Consider the following 17,564-nt stretch of genomic DNA (forward strand, 5'->3'; position numbering starts at 1 on the left):
AAGTTTACCTGTCCTTCAGGAGATCACTATGCCTTTAGGGAAGTTTACCTGTCCTTCAGGAGATCACAGACAGAGGAGTCTGGCTTGCATGGCTTCTGTGTGGGTTCAGGGAGAGGAGAGTTGGTGGGGATTCCAGGTGGCACATGGCAGTCAGGCTGGGAGATGTCCTTGGCTGACCAGTAGTCTGCCATCACAGCACAGTTCTCCACCAGCTGACCTCCTGGCAACATGCAGTCATCAGCCTGGTTGTTGCTACATGTTCCTGAAAGAGATTCATACAGTTCAGGTACAAGTCGTTTATTTTGACATTTGTAGCTGTTAAAAGTAATACATACATTGGAAACCTTTGTTGGAGCTTTCTCACATTTAGTACAGCACATACAGTAAAAATATCAGACACAGACACCAGACAGGAAAGACCAAACCACTGTTTGCTAGCCTGGTCCCTGATCAGTTTGTGCTGTCTTGCCAAACCCTAAGGTTTGATATCTGACAACAACCATAGGGTTTTGGTATAAAGAACCCAAACAGATCTGGGACCAGGCTAGTTGTTCACCTGCAACCTTGGATAAATGATTTCCATCAATTCAAGGATCACTCCATTAGTCTTTCTCACACCTTGCTCAGAATACCACGTGATCGCTCTCTGTTTAAGTTAAATGATTCACAATCATTTCTCAGCTCTTATAGCTGTTTGTTTAAATGCACAAGATACAGAGTTTGAGGACAACAAATGAATGAAACTAAGTCCTTACCACAATGACCCTGTGTATTGTTGCCAAAGTGTTGCCAAGGAAGGTTGACGCTGAAGCCAGTGACACCAAAGGTAACTACCACCTGGAGGTGTGCTATCTCCAAGACCATGTTGATACCAGAGTTCATCACCTTCACACCGTGCCGTGTGAAGGGTAGTCTCAGGGAAACTCCATCAATAAGAGCCTGAAAGACAGATGGCAGGGAGAGAGGGATGAAAGAGAGACGGACGGATGGGGGGATAGAAAAGGATAGGAGAAAGGTATGGAAGAGAGAGAGAGATCAATCCATCTTCAGGATATCTTAAAGAAAGGCAAGGTGACTTACTAATATCATGACATTACAGGTTGAATTAAGTTGATGGAGAACATCAAATTCATATTTTGTATCAATGAAAGCTATGGATGTTGAGAACTAATACACAATTCAGTTCAGAGAATGAAATAACGGAAGAGAATTGTCTTTCATTTTCAAAGTTTCCCCCCAATGCTTTTTCAGTCCTTTAGGCCCCAAATCCAGCCATTCAACGTACATACGGCCTTAATTGCCTTCTTGCAACTATAGGGGGTGCTGTTCCGCATTAGCATTTTTTGGTCTCCAAATTAAACTGCCTCGTGCTCAATTCTTGATCGTACAATATGCATATTATTGTTATTATTGGATAGAAAACACTTTCTAGTTTCTATAGCCGTTGGAATTTTGTCTCTGAGTGGTACAGAACTACTTCTACAGCACTTTTCCTGACAGGGAGTCAGATTTCAGAAATTTTTACCCCTGATCTGGGGTCGGTTTTAAGGTGCCAGTAGATGCTATGGAGAAACCGACACTGCCTACGTCTTCCTCTGGGTGTCAGTACGTCATCACGCTTTGAATGGAGTCGATTGCACAATCAGAGCCACTATAAAACAAGAAGACGTGGAAGTACAGTCCTTTCCCTTCGCGCGTTTTACGCAAGATGAACATCGGACTTGCCTCTTTCCAAATGGTTGTTTAGACAGTGATATTTCTCCGGTCATGTTTTTAGTCGTTATAGTTGTTAAAAACATCATAATGTAGTTAATTTGAACCGTTTTATAGCAATTTATATCCGTTTAGTGCGATTTTGAGGAATTTCTTTGTCGTGCACTCTGAAACTTTGGGCACGTTTCGGGGTCCCGTTCGATCGTTAGTGGATATTTCGAAGGACAGAGGACATCTATCGACCAAAAGAAGATTAGACCCAAGAAAGGATACATTGCCCAAGAATCTGATGGAAAATCACCTCATAGTAAGAAATATTTAATATGATAAATCGTTGTTCTGTCGAAATATTTTAAACGCATATTACGCCATTTTGTTTGTTATAGCTTCTCTTGGCGAACGCTGTATAAGAAAGTAAGGATAATTTTAGAAATGTAAATCAGCGATTGCATTAAGAACTAATTTGTCTTTCGATTCCTGTCAACCCTGTATTTTTTAGTCAAGTATATGATTAGCTTTCGATTAAACTAGATCACTCTGAAAGATGACGTCCGACATTTTGAGGCTTGATTTCCTAGTATTTTCATTGTGTAACCACGGTTTTGTATGGCTAAATATGCACATTTTCGAACAAACTGTATATGTATGTTGTAAAATGATGTTACAGGAGTGTCATCGGAAGAATTCTGAGAAGGTTAGTGAAAAAATTAATATATTTTGGCGATGATTACGTTATAGCTCTCTTTGGCTTGAATCGATGCTCTGGTAACGTTTTCACATGTGGTATGCTAACTTATCGATTTATTGTGTTTTCGCTGTAAAACGCTTAGAAAATCTGAAATATTGTCTGGAATCACAAGATCTGGGTCTTTCCATTGCTATGCTTTGTCTATTCTTATGAAATGTTTTATTAAGAGTAAATTGGTCATACACGTTGCTCTCTATAGTAATTCTAGTCGTGTTGTGATGGTCGGTGCAATTGTAAACTGTGATTTCTACCTGAAATATGCACTTTTTTCTAACAAAACCTATCCTATACCATAAATATGTTATCAGACTGTCATCTGATGAGGTTTTTTATAGGTTATTGGCTATCAATATCTTAGTTTAGCCGAATTGGTGATAGCTACTGGTGGAGAGAAAAAATGGTGGACAAAGAAATTGTGTATTTTGCTAACGTGTTTAGCTAATAGATTTACATATTTTGTCTTCCCTGTAAAACATTTAAAAAATCTGAAATGGTGGCTTTATTCACAAGATCTGTATCTTTCATCTGGTGTCTTGGACTTGTGATTTAATGATATTTAGATGCTACTATCTACTTGTGAAGCTATGCTAGCTATGCTAATCAGTGTGTGGGGGGGGTGGGGGGTGATCCCGGACCCGGGGTAGAGGCTCGTGAAAGGTTAATTGCTTATATTGATTTCTGAGCCAGTTTATCCACTTAAGTTACCTCCAACTGAGCAGCTCCAATGAGGTTGTGATTCTTCAGTGTTATAACTGTTGAGCGGTAGGACACGATGATGGCTCGAGGACAAGACACATCCTCGGTGGGATCACAGTTGACATTGTCGATGTAGATCTTAAATTGGTGACGCGGCCGCATCTCCTCCATCAGCACATAGGTACAGTTCCCTTGGAAGCTGTAGAAGAGCCCGTCGAAGGTGATGTAATGGGGGTCTCCCCAACCCTCACAGACACCTGTAATGAAAATAAACACTGTTATAAAGCAGACAGACATTACGATCCTCTGTTAACAATTTTTTTTTCTGAAGTAATATTTATATTGAGTGTTATTCCAAATGTTAGTGATAAGGACGTGTATGTTATTACAGAAACTGGACATGGCCATCGACCTTCTTGACCAGGTCAGAGGAGGAGAAGAAGAAGCTTTCACAACTCACAGTCACACACGTAGTGTTGGCAGCAGTAGAACTCATCCCACTGTAGCACTGGTTTCTTGCCATTGGTACATGTGATTGGCTCAGGCTCTGGGCATTCGTATGGGATGATCTCAATGGTGTTGTTTTCAATGCATCTGGCCAAAGTGCAGTTGCACAGCCAGAAAGTCTAATTTTGCTGATGTTTTCGAGAGAATAGAAAATTACACGTCACCAGAGATCTTTCACAATTCACACAGGAATCAATTGATAAGTCTCTGAAAGGACTTTTCGACCTCTTTGACATCAAATGTTGGCTATGTGTTATCGAAGTTCAGGGAGCCCAGTTAATTATGTGATGGTTATATTGAGGTACTTACCACTTTGTCCCACTCAGGACAAGTGATTGGTGGTGGGGTTGGTGTCCCAGTTGTGGTTGGTATTGAACTGTCTACACCTCCTGTTACTGGTGTTGGAACAGTTATTGGAGGACCAGTGACAACAGATTCATGGGTTGTTGGTGATGTGGATGTCATTGGAGTTGTGGCTTCTGTTGTAGTTGGTGGTTTAGGTGTTGTTGTAGGAGCTTTAGTGGTTGTGGTGTCTATGACAGGGGTGGTTGTGGTTGGTTTTTCAGTTGTCCTGGGGGTTGTGGTTGATTCTTCTGTTGTCGTTGGGGTTGTGGTTAGAGTTATGGCTTCCGTTGTAGTTGGTGGTTTAGGTGTTGTTGTTGTTGGTGGTTTAGGTGTGGTTGTTGTTGGTGGTGTTGGTGGGGTAGTTGGTGGTGGTGGTGTGGTTGTTGGTGGTGGTGTTGGTGTGGTAGTTGGTGGTGGTGTTGGTGTGGTTGTTGTTGTTGGTGTTGGTGTGGTAGTTGGTGGTGGTGGTGGTGTGGTTGTTGTTGTTGGTGGTGGTGGTGTGGTAGTTGGTGGTGGTGGTGGTGTGGTTGTTGTTGTTGGTGGTGGTGGTGGTGTGGTTGTTGTTGGTGGTATTGGTGTTGTTGTTAGTGGTGTTGTTGTTGGTGGTGTCATTGTTGTTGGTGGTGTTGTTGGTGGTGGTGGTGGTGTGGTTGTTGTTGGTGGAATTGGTGTTGTTGTTGTTGGTGTTGTTGTTGGTGTTGTTGTTGTTGTTGGTGGAATTGGTGTTGTTGTTGTTGGTGGTGTTGGTGTTGTTGTTGTTGTTGGTGGTATTGGTGTTGTTGTTGTTGTTGGTGGTGGTGTGGTTGTTGTTGGTGGTATTGGTGTTGTTGTTGTTGGTGGAATTGGTGTTGTTGTTGGTGGAATTGTTGTTGTTGTTGGTGGAATTGGTGTTGTTGTTGTTGGTGGTGTTGGTGTTGTTGTTGGTGGTATTGGTGTTGTTGTTGTTGGTGGTATTGGTGTTGTTGTTGTTGGTGGTATTGGTGTGGTTGTTGTTGGTGGTATTGGTGTTGTTGATGTAGTAATTGGTGTTGTTGTTGTTGGTTTCTGTGTTGTTGTTGTTGGTGGTATTGGTGTTGTTGTTGTTGGTATTGTTGGTGTGGTTGTTGGTGGTATTGGTGTGGTTGTTGTTGGTGGTGTTGTTGGCGGTGGTTTTGGTGTTGTTGTTGGTGTTGGTGTTGTTGTTGTTGTTGGTGTTGATGTTGTTGTTGGTGGTATTGGTGTTGTTGCTGGTGTTGTTGTTGTTGTTGGTGGTATTGGTGTGGTTGTTGTTGGTGGTGTTGGTGTTGTTGATATTGGTGTAGTTGTTGTTGGTGGTGACGGTGTCGTTGTTGTTGGTGGAATTGGTGTTGTTGTTGGTGTTGTTGTTGTTGGTGGTGTTGGTGTGGTTGTTGTTGTTGGTGGTATTGGTGTGGTTGTTTTTGTTGATATTGGTGTGGTTGATGTTGGTGGTATTGGTGTTGTTGTTGTTGGTGTTGATGTTGTTGTTGTTGTTGGTGGTATTGGTGTTGTTGCTGGTGTTGTTGTTGTTGGTGGTATTGGTGTGGTTGTTGTTGGTGGTGAAGGTGTTGGTGGTGTTGGTGTGGTTGTTGTTGTTGGTATTGGTGTTGTTGATGTTGGTGGTATTGGTGTTGTTGCTGGTGTTGTTGTTGTTGGTGGTGGTATTGGTGTGGTTGTTGTTGGTGGTGAAGGTGTTGTTGTTGTTGGTGGTGTTGGTGTGGTTGTTGTTGTTGGTTTTGGTGTTGTTGATGTTGGTGGTATTGGTGTTGTTGCTGTTGTTGTTGTTGTTGTTGTTGTTGGTGGTATTGGTGTGGTTGTTGTTGGTGGTATTGGTGTTGTTGTTGGTGGTATTGGTGTGGTTGTTGTTGGTGGTGACGGTGTCGTTGTTGTTGGTGGTATTGGTGTTGTTGTTGGTGTGGTTGTTGTTGTTGGTTTTGGTGTTGTTGATGTTGGTGGTTTTGGTGTTGTTGTTGTTGGTGGTGACGGTGTCGTTGTTGTTGGTGGAATTGGTGTTGTTGTTGTTGGTGGTGTTGGTGTTGTTGTTGTTGTTGGTGGTGGTGTGGTTGTTGTTGGTGGTATTGGTGTTGTTGTTGTTGGTGGAATTGGTGTTGTTGTTGGTGGAATTGTTGTTGTTGTTGGTGGAATTGGTGTTGTTGTTGTTGGTGGTGTTGGTGTTGTTGTTGGTGGTATTGGTGTTGTTGTTGTTGGTGGTATTGGTGTTGTTGTTGTTGGTGGTATTGGTGTGGTTGTTGTTGGTGGTATTGGTGTTGTTGATGTAGTAATTGGTGTTGTTGTTGTTGGTTTCTGTGTTGTTGTTGTTGGTGGTATTGGTGTTGTTGTTGTTGGTATTGTTGGTGTGGTTGTTGGTGGTATTGGTGTGGTTGTTGTTGGTGGTGTTGTTGGCGGTGGTTTTGGTGTTGTTGTTGGTGTTGGTGTTGTTGTTGTTGTTGGTGTTGATGTTGTTGTTGGTGGTATTGGTGTTGTTGCTGGTGTTGTTGTTGTTGTTGGTGGTATTGGTGTGGTTGTTGTTGGTGGTGTTGGTGTTGTTGATATTGGTGTAGTTGTTGTTGGTGGTGACGGTGTCGTTGTTGTTGGTGGAATTGGTGTTGTTGTTGGTGTTGTTGTTGTTGGTGGTGTTGGTGTGGTTGTTGTTGTTGGTGGTATTGGTGTGGTTGTTTTTGTTGATATTGGTGTGGTTGATGTTGGTGGTATTGGTGTTGTTGTTGTTGGTGTTGATGTTGTTGTTGTTGTTGGTGGTATTGGTGTTGTTGCTGGTGTTGTTGTTGTTGGTGGTATTGGTGTGGTTGTTGTTGGTGGTGAAGGTGTTGGTGGTGTTGGTGTGGTTGTTGTTGTTGGTATTGGTGTTGTTGATGTTGGTGGTATTGGTGTTGTTGCTGGTGTTGTTGTTGTTGGTGGTGGTATTGGTGTGGTTGTTGTTGGTGGTGAAGGTGTTGTTGTTGTTGGTGGTGTTGGTGTGGTTGTTGTTGTTGGTTTTGGTGTTGTTGATGTTGGTGGTATTGGTGTTGTTGCTGTTGTTGTTGTTGTTGTTGTTGTTGGTGGTATTGGTGTGGTTGTTGTTGGTGGTATTGGTGTTGTTGTTGGTGGTATTGGTGTGGTTGTTGTTGGTGGTGACGGTGTCGTTGTTGTTGGTGGTATTGGTGTTGTTGTTGGTGTGGTTGTTGTTGTTGGTTTTGGTGTTGTTGATGTTGGTGGTTTTGGTGTTGTTGTTGTTGGTGGTGACGGTGTCGTTGTTGTTGGTGGAATTGGTGTTGTTGTTGTTGGTGGTGTTGGTGTGGTTGTTGTTGTTGTTGGTGGTATTGGTGTGGTTGTTTTTGTTGATATTGGTGTGGTTGATGTTGGTGTTGTTGTTGTTGGTGTTGATGTTGTTGTTGTTGTTGTTGGTATTGGTGTTGTTGTCGTTGGTGGTGAAGGTGTTGTTGTTGTTGTTGTTGGTGTTGGTGGGGTTGTTGGTGTTGGTGATGTTGTTGATAAACATTCAACGCAACAGAGGACCCTAATCTTATAGTTCTTGCACTTAAATGGTCTCTGAGTCTGTTTTTTTTCTTCACATATTAATCCGAAGTCAACATCGCACTCCACAACTTGGCCTGTCGAAGCTACATAGTCCTCTAAGCTCATATTAGGATAGTCTGTAGCTACACATTCAATATCCTGTGGATCTTCACACACTTCTTTTCCACTCTGTGTGATATTCCAATACGTTTCCCAGTCGCTCTTGTCTTTATCATCATCTTCATCATACCATTCTGACCACTCACAGGTAGGAATACAAGGAGTAGTTGTTGGCTCTGTTGTCTGGGGGATAGTTGTTGGTGGTATTGGTGTGGTTGTTGTTGGTGTTGGTGTGGTTGTTGTTGTTGGTGGTATTGGTGTTGTTGCTGGTGTTGTTGTTGTTGTTGGTATTGGTGTGGTTGTTGTTGGTGGTGAAGGTGTTGTTGTTGTTGGTGGTGTTGGTGTGGTTGTTGTTGTTGGTTTTGGTGTTGTTGATGTTGGTGGTATTGGTGTTGTTGCTGGTGTTGTTGTTGTTGGTGGTGGTATTGGTGTGGTTGTTGTTGGTGGTGAAGGTGTTGTTGTTGTTGGTGGTGTTGGTGTGGTTGTTGTTGTTGGTTTTGGTGTTGTTGATGTTGGTGGTATTGGTGTTGTTGCTGGTGTTGTTGTTGTTGTTGGTGGTATTGGTGTGGTTGTTGTTGGTGGTATTGGTGTTGTTGTTGGTGGTATTGGTGTTGTTGTTGGTGTGGTTGTTGTTGTTGGTTTTGGTGTTGTTGATGGTGGTTTTGGTGTTGTTGTTGTTGGTGGTGACGGTGTCGTTGTTGTTGGTGGAATTGGTGTTGTTGTTGGTGTTGTTGTTGTTGGTGGTGTTGTTGGTGTTGTTTTTGTTGGTGTTGTTGGTGTCGTTGTTGTTGGTGGAATTGGTGTGGTTGTTGTTGTTGGTGGTATTGGTGTGGTTGTTTTTGTTGATATTGGTGTGGTTGATGTTGGTGGTATTGGTGTTGTTGTTGTTGGTGTTGATGTTGTTGTTGTTGTTGGTGGTATTGGTGTCGTTGTTGTTGGTGGTGTTGGTTTTGTTGTTGTTGGTGGTGAAGGTGTTGTTGTTGGTGGTGTTGTTGGTTTTGGTGTTGTTGGTTTCTGTGTTGTTGTTGTTGGTGGTGGTTTTGGTGTTGTCGTTGTTGGTATTGTTGGTGTGGTTGTTGGTGGTATTGGTGTGGTTGTTGTTGGTGGTATTGGTGTTGTTGTTGGTGTTGTTGTTGGCGGTGGTGTTGGTGTTGTTGTTAGTGTGGTTGTTGTTGTTGGTGGTATTGGTGTGGTTGTTTTTGTTGATATTTGTGTGGTTGATGTTGGTGGTATTGGTGTTGTTGTTGTTGGTGTTGATGTTGTTGTTGGTGGTATTGGTGTTGTTGTTGTTGGTGGTATTGGTGTTGTTGCTGGTGTTGTTGGTGGTGTTGGTGGTATTGGTGTGGTTGTTGTTGGTGGTATTGGTGTTGTTGTTGTTGTTTGTGGTGTTTGTGTAGTTGTTGGTGTTGTTGTTGTTGGTGTTGGTGTTGTTGTTGTTGTTGGTATTGGTGTTGTTGTTGTTGTTGGTGGTGTTGTTGTTGGTGGTGAAGGTGTTGTTGTTGGTGTTGGTCTTGTTGTTGTTGTTGGTGGTGTTGTTGTTGTTGGTGGTATTGGTGTTGTTGTTGTTGTTGGTATTGGTGTTGTTGTCGTTGGTGGTGAAGGTGTTGTTGTTGTTGTTGTTGGTGTTGGTGGGGTTGTTGGTGTTGGTGATGTTGTTGATAAACATTCAACGCAACAGAGGACCCTAATCTTATAGTTCTTGCACTTAAATGGTCTCTGAGTCTGTTTTTTTTCTTCACATATTAATCCGAAGTCAACATTGCATTCCACAACTTGGCCTGTCGAAGCTACATAGTCCTCTAAGCTCATATCAGGATAGTCTGTAGCTACACATTCAATATCCTGTGGATCTTCACACACTTCTTTTCCACTCTGTGTGATATTCCAATACGTTTCCCAGTCGCTCTTGTCTTTATCATCATCTTCATCATACCATTCTGACCACTCACAGGTAGGAATACAAGGAGTAGTTGTTGGCTCTGTTGTCTGGGGGATAGTTGTTGGTGGTATTGGTGTGGTTGTTGTTGGTGTTGGTGTGGTTGTTGTTGTTGGTGGTATTGGTGTTGTTGCTGGTGTTGTTGTTGTTGTTGGTATTGGTGTGGTTGTTGTTGTTGGTGGTATTGGTGTTGTTGTTGTTGGTGGTATTGGTGTTGTTGTTGGTGGTATTGTTGTTGTTGTTGTCGGTATTGGTGTGGTTGTTGTTGGTATTGGTGTGGTTGTTGTTGGTGGTATTGGTGTTGTTGTTGTTGGTGGTATTGGTGTTGTTGTTGTTGGTGGTATTGGTGTGGTTGTTGTTGGTGGTATTGGTGTTGTTGTTGTTGGTGGTATTGGTGTTGTTGTTGGTGGTATTGTTGTTGTTGTTGGTGGTATTGGTGTGGTTGTTGTTGGTGGTATTGGTGTTGTTGTTGGTGGTGGTATTGGTGTTGTTGATGGTGGTGTTGGTGTGGTTGTTGGTGGTGTTGGTGGTATTGGTGTTGTTGATGGTGGTGTTGGTGTGGTTGTTGGTGGTGTTGGTGTTGGTGTTGTTGTTGGAGGTTCTGTTGTCAATGTGGTAGTTGTTGGTGTCCACGGTGTTGTTGTTGGTGTTGGTGTTGTTGTTTTATTAACACATTCCTCAACACACTCCCCGGTCTCTTCATCAAATATTGGCCTATCTGGAGGGCATTGTGGGTAACAACCTAAAAAGAAGACATTGTGATTTAGTTGTTTTGATCGAGTTATTACATATAATGAAGTTGAGATAAAAAAACAAATTCATATTTTGCAAAGAAGGGCATGTGCATATGGAACAAACATGCAAGGCTGATGGCAATCAAATCAAATAGCATGCTGCCTCACCTTCCAGATTGGGAAGAGGGTTGTCACAGGTCCCATTTAGATTCAGACAGGTCTTGTAGCAAGGTGTGTGACAAGGGCTGTAATGCCATTCACATTCACCTGGATCGTTGTAGTAGTCACAGAACACAGCTACAAAAGGGAAAACGTACAGGTTCATACACTGAATACACATTGCATGCCCTCAGCAAGTGGCACCCTATTCCATATGAAGTGCATTACTTTTTATCAGATCCCTAGGTTCCCTGGTCAAAAGTGATCCACTATAACGTTACACATTAAGATATCTGTTTAAACCAACAAGCTAAAATATACTTTAGATCCACATCCTCACATTGTCACCAAGTTTGGGTTCTTTCAACAACATAATAATTTACTTAGCATTGTAAATTCTAATCAGTCAAATTACACCAGACATGTCAAATCATTTCAATGCCAAGCCTGACAGTCAAACAGTGGAAGTGTGTGACCTTTGGGACACAAGCATAATGAACATAAGATGTGTTGTACTTACGACAAATCTCTGGTGTTCTCCATGCAACACAGACTCCAGCTTCAGTGCAGGCCTGGGCGTAGGCTGCTACAGCTGTACAGAAACACTCACAGTCTCCACCAGTATCACAGGCACAGGAGTCTTTCACACAGTTCTCAAAGTACAGAGTAGGGTCTACCTGTAAAACACATACAGAAAGAGCACACAAGATGCACTAATACTGTATTTTTTTTGTTTTCTTTTGTTTCTTACAGCATTTTTCAAAATACATATAAAAATCATGAGGATGACAAGAAAGTCAATGTTTGAAACGATTTGGGTGTATTTTTTGGTTCAGATGTTTGACTGTCCACCAGTCTTTCAGTGTTCTGTCTGATACTTTCACTAGGTTTATAATTGTATGGTATATACATAGCAATCCGCTGTAGCACTGTACCTTCTTGTGGCACAGTTGGAAAGTCTTTCCTGTGATGATGCTGCACTGCATCTTAGCCCAGTTGTGACGGTTGGGTCTGGCTCCACATGGGTCCACGTTGCTTTCTGCGTCGGGGCAAGTGCTTGACACTTTCCAGCTGTTAGCAAAATCCACAGGGCTGCTGACTACTAGCTGACCTTGCGTGGTGAAGTCATCTCTGCCGTCTCCATTATAGTTCCCACACAGGCCGCACACTGCTCCCTATAGACACATAGAAACGATAAGGCATACACAGTGGAACTGTACCAAATCAATCACTGTTAGCAATACACAATGCACACTGATGTCTGATGTCTTGTTCATCTATTTCGAGTCTATTTCATCACAGGTTCTCTATGTGTTAACCCTTCAACACTAAACTTACACTATGCTGTGGCTCCAGGATGATGCGGACGGTAGTTTTGCGGTCCCACAGCACTGCGATCCCGATGTCTGACTCAACAGTCAGGTACAGACCGACGGTCCTCACTTGGAACTGGATCTCAGAGTCCACTCCTGGGTTCACCACTTCATAGGTCCCCTTTGATAGTTTCAGCTCTGTTCTCTGTAAGGATAAGGATTTATCACTTCCTGTTCACAGACAATTAGGGTTGCAAAATTCTGGTAACTTTCCCCAAAATCCCAGGTTTTCCAGAAGGATTTCCTCCTTATTCCCTCGTAATTTCAGAAAATGTGCAATTATGATTTCTGTAAAAACAGGGAATTTGGGGAAAAGTTACCGGAATTTTGCAAAACTATGACAAACAATACACTTTCTAAAGCTTTTTATGAGGAAAAAAAAGGCTTGAATTTCATACTGATTTTTGCAGTTAGTGGCTATTTGGAAGAAAGTTTTACTTGCAATGATTGTGATGGTGATTTTACCTACTTTAGTTGAATTCACTAATTGTACTGCCACTCTGAATAAGTCGCTCTGAATAAGAGCATTTGCTAAATAACACAAAATTATGTATTGTTATTGTATGTATGAATGTCAAATGATCTCTCAATATGATCAACCGATATAGAAAGGAGAACGGCTCATTATAAAGCCTAGAGTGGAGTAAATGGAATGGTATCAAACACATCAAAACCAGTCATGCATTTGATGCCATTCCATCCATTCCGTTCCAGCCATTACTGTGAGCCCATCCTTCCCATTGAAGGTGCCACCAGCCTGTTAGAGTGAGTATTTTGTCCAGTCTTACCCCCAGTTGAACCCTGACAGACTTGGAGCAAGTGGTGCCTGTGGTTCCACACGGTATGTTCTCTGTGATCACCATGAAGTTGTCCTGGACAGGCCGGTTCCCACATTTGTTCTTAAAGAGAGACAGAGGGAGAGAGTACTTTAGAAACTAAATGAGACTTTTGCAATTTAAATGATTAGTTGGTAATATAGAAGACAATAGCAGTACTTATATACAAACACATGTTTTAGTATAAAACACATCACAATTGAATTGAAATGTATTGCATTGTATTGAAATGTCCTGATAAGCATTGATTACCTGGACAGCCACATAGCCACATTTTCCTTGGAAGCCATACGTGCGCTCATCAAAGGTTTTGTAATGGCCACTGCCATAGATAGTACAGGTTCCTGGGCACTTCTTATCTGTGCACTCCCATTTCCCACTCTTACAGGTGCTACATGTGTACAGTATGAGAGACACTAAGTCAAATATCCTCTTGAAATACAATCCTGATCACATTAGCTAGAAAGGATGAAGGAAGCCCTCATCTTGTGTCATGAAATCTCATTCCATTTCATTTTAATCTCCATTCCTATTTTATATGGTATTGTATAATATAACGTCATATCATACCGCATAACCTCACATTGTATCGTTTTATATCAGATAATAACATATAACCATAAAAGCGCAATAACTCACCAAGTGTTACATCCGTTTGGGATCTGTTTTCCTGGGGCGTAGAGGAATCCATCATGGCTGCATGGGCATTCATGTTTTTTCACACACATACCTTTCCCATCCTCCCACAGACTCATGGGACACTTGCACCCGGACTCACACTCTGCGGAGAACTGTGGTCAAGGAGAGAGACGGAATTAAATAAAGAAGTCAACCCTTAGGTCAGGTACTAATGGAAGTCAACAAGTCAACTCACACAGTCCATGAAATCTGGGTTCCTACAGCTCCGTGTACACTGTACTCCCAGGTCATTGGAACAGTTCAAGAACACCTTCGGCGACTGGCAGGCTGTAACAGAAGCAGTTTCATTATTACTACACAATAAGATGTCACATTTAGATCTGGGTTCAAATACTATCTTTCAAATACTTCTACGGACGGTTTAAAACAGATTAAGCCTAGTCCTGGACTCAAGTAATTGAAATGATCTCTCATATAGTATTTGAACACAAGTCTAGGTAAAATATTGTACACATCAAAAGGGATAATGGGATATGAATAGCAAATGGACATAGAAAGGCTACTTACTACTCTCTGAACGCATTTTCCAGGAACGGCAGTGAAGCTTCCCATTGTTGCAGACACTAGAAGAACACACATGATATCAAGAGCTATTTTAATATTGGAGTAACATTGCAGGATTGTGTACTTTTTATACTAGCAGGTAATATGACAAATTTGCTGCTTTGGTAGGTATGTAAGTTAGGTAAATAAGTAGATGGGTAGGTAGGTAGGTTGGTAAGTAGTCACTTAAATAGGTAGCTAGACACTTTATTAGATAGAAACAGTCTCTTACCAGTGCTCCTCCTGAATGTTGATGGACTTCCCAGGCTTGATGTGGACCCCGTTGTGGAAGCAGGGGCATTTGTCCATGGGTACACAGGTGCCCCTATCATCCATGTAGAGTCCGTCCGGGCAGGAGCAACCATCCACGGGGAGGAAGTCGTTGGTACAACCCTGGCGTTTGCTGGCCAGGGAGCTACAAGTCAGCTGACATCTCTGGAGCTGGTCGGAGTAGGTCTGAGACGCTGGGCAGTTACCAGTGTATTTGTCTGTTTGCAGGGAAATATGTAAAGTGTTGGATAAAGTTAAGATTGGCAGTGTTGGAACACTTCACTAAAGGCTCTATTTTACTCCAGGAAGGAAGAGGATTAAGTAAGTAAGTGTTGTTAAAGTTGACATCAGATGCAATGAGAAGACACGGTAATTAATTTTTTAGCTCTGGTCAAGGTATTAATTTATTCCCCAAGAGGAAATAAAAAATGCGTTTGTCATACAAACTAGATGCCACAATAAAAACTTTTAGAAACCTTCACAACTGGGGACGTTGGGGAATTTGTCAGGGTTACCCCCTGTCTCCTCTACTTTTTGCAATGACAGTGGAATCCGGCAGGGTTGTCCCCTCTCCCCTACTCTTTGCAATGACAGTGGAATCCGCCAGGGTTGTCCCTTCTCCCCTACTCTTTGCAATGACAGTGGAATTTGCCAGGGTTGTCTCCTGTCTCCCATACTTTTAGCGATGGCATTTGAACCATTTGCAGAATGCGTATATTCTAATCAGAATTTCAGTGAACCTTTCATTGGTAGCCAGGAGAGTCCTATACTGTCATCTCCTTTCACTAATATACGACAAGACATAAACATGAGAAGTGTAAATCACTTACCACACACGTTCTCCCTCCAGCCCGACAGGACCACTCCCTTGGTAGCACAGTCTCGCACATAGGAGGAGAAGACGGCACACAGGCAGTCTTCACTCTTCTCACAGTTGCAGCTAGCGTACGTGCATCGCTGTAGAAAATATCAAGTTTAAGTAAATGTTCCATACGTAATAAATATAAGACAAATCTCATTGGCCAGAGCTTTCGCATGACAAACAGTATTACAAACAGCATTCAAAACAGTAATAAAGTGTACATATACCACAACCAGCCAAGATATAATTGTGAGCGTTCCAAACCAGACGTAACTCTATTAAATGTAACAGTTACATTTATACAAAATGTATTACCTTGTAGTAAAGCTCGGGGTCTACTATGGCATGGCACTTGGCAAAAGTGCTGTCAGAACTTCTTAGCATGGAGCACCAATGTTTAGCATAGTTCTCTGAGTAAACAGAAGATGGCAAGAGTTCAAATATGTCTGATACTGTATAAACTGCTGCTTGCTGCATCGCTTTGGATCCAACGACATGATACTGCGGTTGTTGACATAAACATTTATGAAATGCTTATGTTCTGCTTTTCATTGAGTTATGTAAGGCTTAACCTTCAACTAAAGAGTTAGTGAAGAGGGCTTACCATTCTCCACACTGAGGGAGCAGGGGTCGTCCAGCCTCTCCTCTCTGTCTCTACAGGTAGGATTAGCCTTCCAGGAGTTCCCAAATGAAGAGGCTGTTCCCTCCACCATACCCTGAGGGGTCTTCATGTCATCAGAAAGAACCTTGTTGAAGTTCCCACACAGACCTAGAAGAAATAGAAACAGAAATCAACACCATATAAACCTACACCAAACAGAAATCAACACCGTATAAACCTACACCAAACATAAATCAACACCGTATAAATCTACACCAAACGGAATTCAACACCGTATAAATCTACACCAAACAGAAATCAACACTGTATAAATCTACACCAAACAGAAATCAACACCGTATAAACCTACACCAAACATAAATCAACACCGTATAAATCTACACCAAACGGAATTCAACACCGTATAAATCTACACCAAACAGAAATCAACACTGTATAAATCTACACCAAACAGAAATCAACACCGTATAAACCTACACCAAACATAAATCAACACCGTATAAATCTACACCAAACGGAATTCAACACCGTATAAATCTACACCAAACAGAAATCAACACTGTATAAATCTACACCAAACAGAAATCAACACCGTATAAACCTACACCAAACATAAATCAACACCGTATAAATCTACACCAAACGGAATTCAACACCGTATAAATCTACACCAAACAGAATTCAACACTGTATAAACCTACACCAAACAGAAATCAACACCATTTTTGTACTTTCTTGATGTTTTTATAATTTTAATGATTAAGATGACCAATGTTTTTTACATTTACATAAAGTAGAATTCAAACTCCGTATATAACTGATATCTGCTCACCTTCAGAGGTATATGCCTACAACTTGGGAGTTAACTTACCTTGTGTCTTGGTCTTGTAGCTCTCGTCCAGGGTGACATAAACCTGCATGATAGGGACCAGCTGGATCTGAACCTGCAGCCCAAAGCTGGTCTGGAGAATCATGTGGAAGGACGACGGCTTGAACACACTGATGTCAGCTACGGGAAGACAAACAAATAGACTAATGACAGATGGGAATAAGACTGAAAGAGCTCCTGCTGAGGTAGTCCTAATATAGACACCGTACACTAATGTCAACTGGGAACAAGACTGAAAGAGCTCCTGCTGAGGTAGTCCTAATATAGACACCGTACACTAATGTCAACTGGGAACAAGACTGAAAGAGCTCCTGCTGAGGTAGGCCTAATATGGACAATGTACACTAATGTCAGCTGGGAACAGAAAAGGGGGGATGGGGTTGGGGGGGATTACCATTAAATATGATTCATTTTTTATTTAAACTTTTTTTTAAATTAACATTAAACATTAGTGTACTTATTACTGTGTCAATAGCTTTGGAAGTACAGTGTAATAATACATAGAAATACGCCATTGATATCTATACAGGCGAATGTTTCATTCTATGTTCATTATATGTTACTGGTTGCACTATCATAACATAGAAGAGTGTACATAATCTTTATTATATACTGGGTGATTCGGGCCCTCAATGCTGATTGGCTGACAGATGTGGTATATCAGACCGTATCACAAAACATTTATTTTTACTGCTCTAATTACGTTGGTAACCAATTTATAATAGCAATAAGGCACCTTGGGGGATTGTAGTATATGACCAATGTACCATTGGTAAGGGAAGTTGCGTCGTGCCCAAGAACAGCCTTTAGCCATGGTATATTGGCCATATATCACACCCTCTCGGGCATAATTGCTTATTAATTATTCCATGTCCCACCTGTGTTGTAAGGCAGAGTGATCTGTGCATTGTGGCTGACTTTCCCATCGGCGGTAATCACCAAAGCCTGGAAAATGAAAACAAGAGCCATGATCAACTAATCCTATTCAACACAAGACTATAT

At 41.8% G+C, this 17,564-nt stretch overlaps 1 protein-coding gene across 1 annotated transcript in view; it reads right to left on the reverse strand.

The window, feature by feature from the left end:
* The window catches only part of LOC139577962 (mucin-2-like), a 34,536-nt gene that overhangs the window by 9,334 nt on the left and 7,638 nt on the right, over positions 1-17,564 (reverse strand). Inside the window, exons 11-30 of the mRNA XM_071405083.1 lie at positions 17,441-17,507; positions 16,545-16,682; positions 15,656-15,820; positions 15,367-15,461; positions 15,020-15,146; positions 14,152-14,407; positions 13,887-13,939; positions 13,552-13,643; positions 13,317-13,468; positions 12,930-13,068; positions 12,630-12,740; positions 11,807-11,986; positions 11,404-11,643; positions 10,989-11,145; positions 10,478-10,606; positions 10,209-10,317; positions 5,237-5,520; positions 3,167-3,414; positions 756-939; positions 49-262 (exon numbers count right to left, since the gene is read on the reverse strand). Coding sequence (XP_071261184.1) covers positions 49-262; positions 756-939; positions 3,167-3,414; positions 5,237-5,520; positions 10,209-10,317; positions 10,478-10,606; positions 10,989-11,145; positions 11,404-11,643; positions 11,807-11,986; positions 12,630-12,740; positions 12,930-13,068; positions 13,317-13,468; positions 13,552-13,643; positions 13,887-13,939; positions 14,152-14,407; positions 15,020-15,146; positions 15,367-15,461; positions 15,656-15,820; positions 16,545-16,682; positions 17,441-17,507 — 3,140 coding nt within the window. The remainder of the gene's footprint in view (positions 1-48; positions 263-755; positions 940-3,166; positions 3,415-5,236; positions 5,521-10,208; positions 10,318-10,477; positions 10,607-10,988; positions 11,146-11,403; positions 11,644-11,806; positions 11,987-12,629; positions 12,741-12,929; positions 13,069-13,316; positions 13,469-13,551; positions 13,644-13,886; positions 13,940-14,151; positions 14,408-15,019; positions 15,147-15,366; positions 15,462-15,655; positions 15,821-16,544; positions 16,683-17,440; positions 17,508-17,564) is intronic.

The sequence above is a fragment of the Salvelinus alpinus genome, chromosome 6 (genome assembly GCF_045679555.1).
Source record: "Salvelinus alpinus chromosome 6, SLU_Salpinus.1, whole genome shotgun sequence".
NCBI classification, from domain to species: domain Eukaryota; kingdom Metazoa; phylum Chordata; class Actinopteri; order Salmoniformes; family Salmonidae; genus Salvelinus; species Salvelinus alpinus.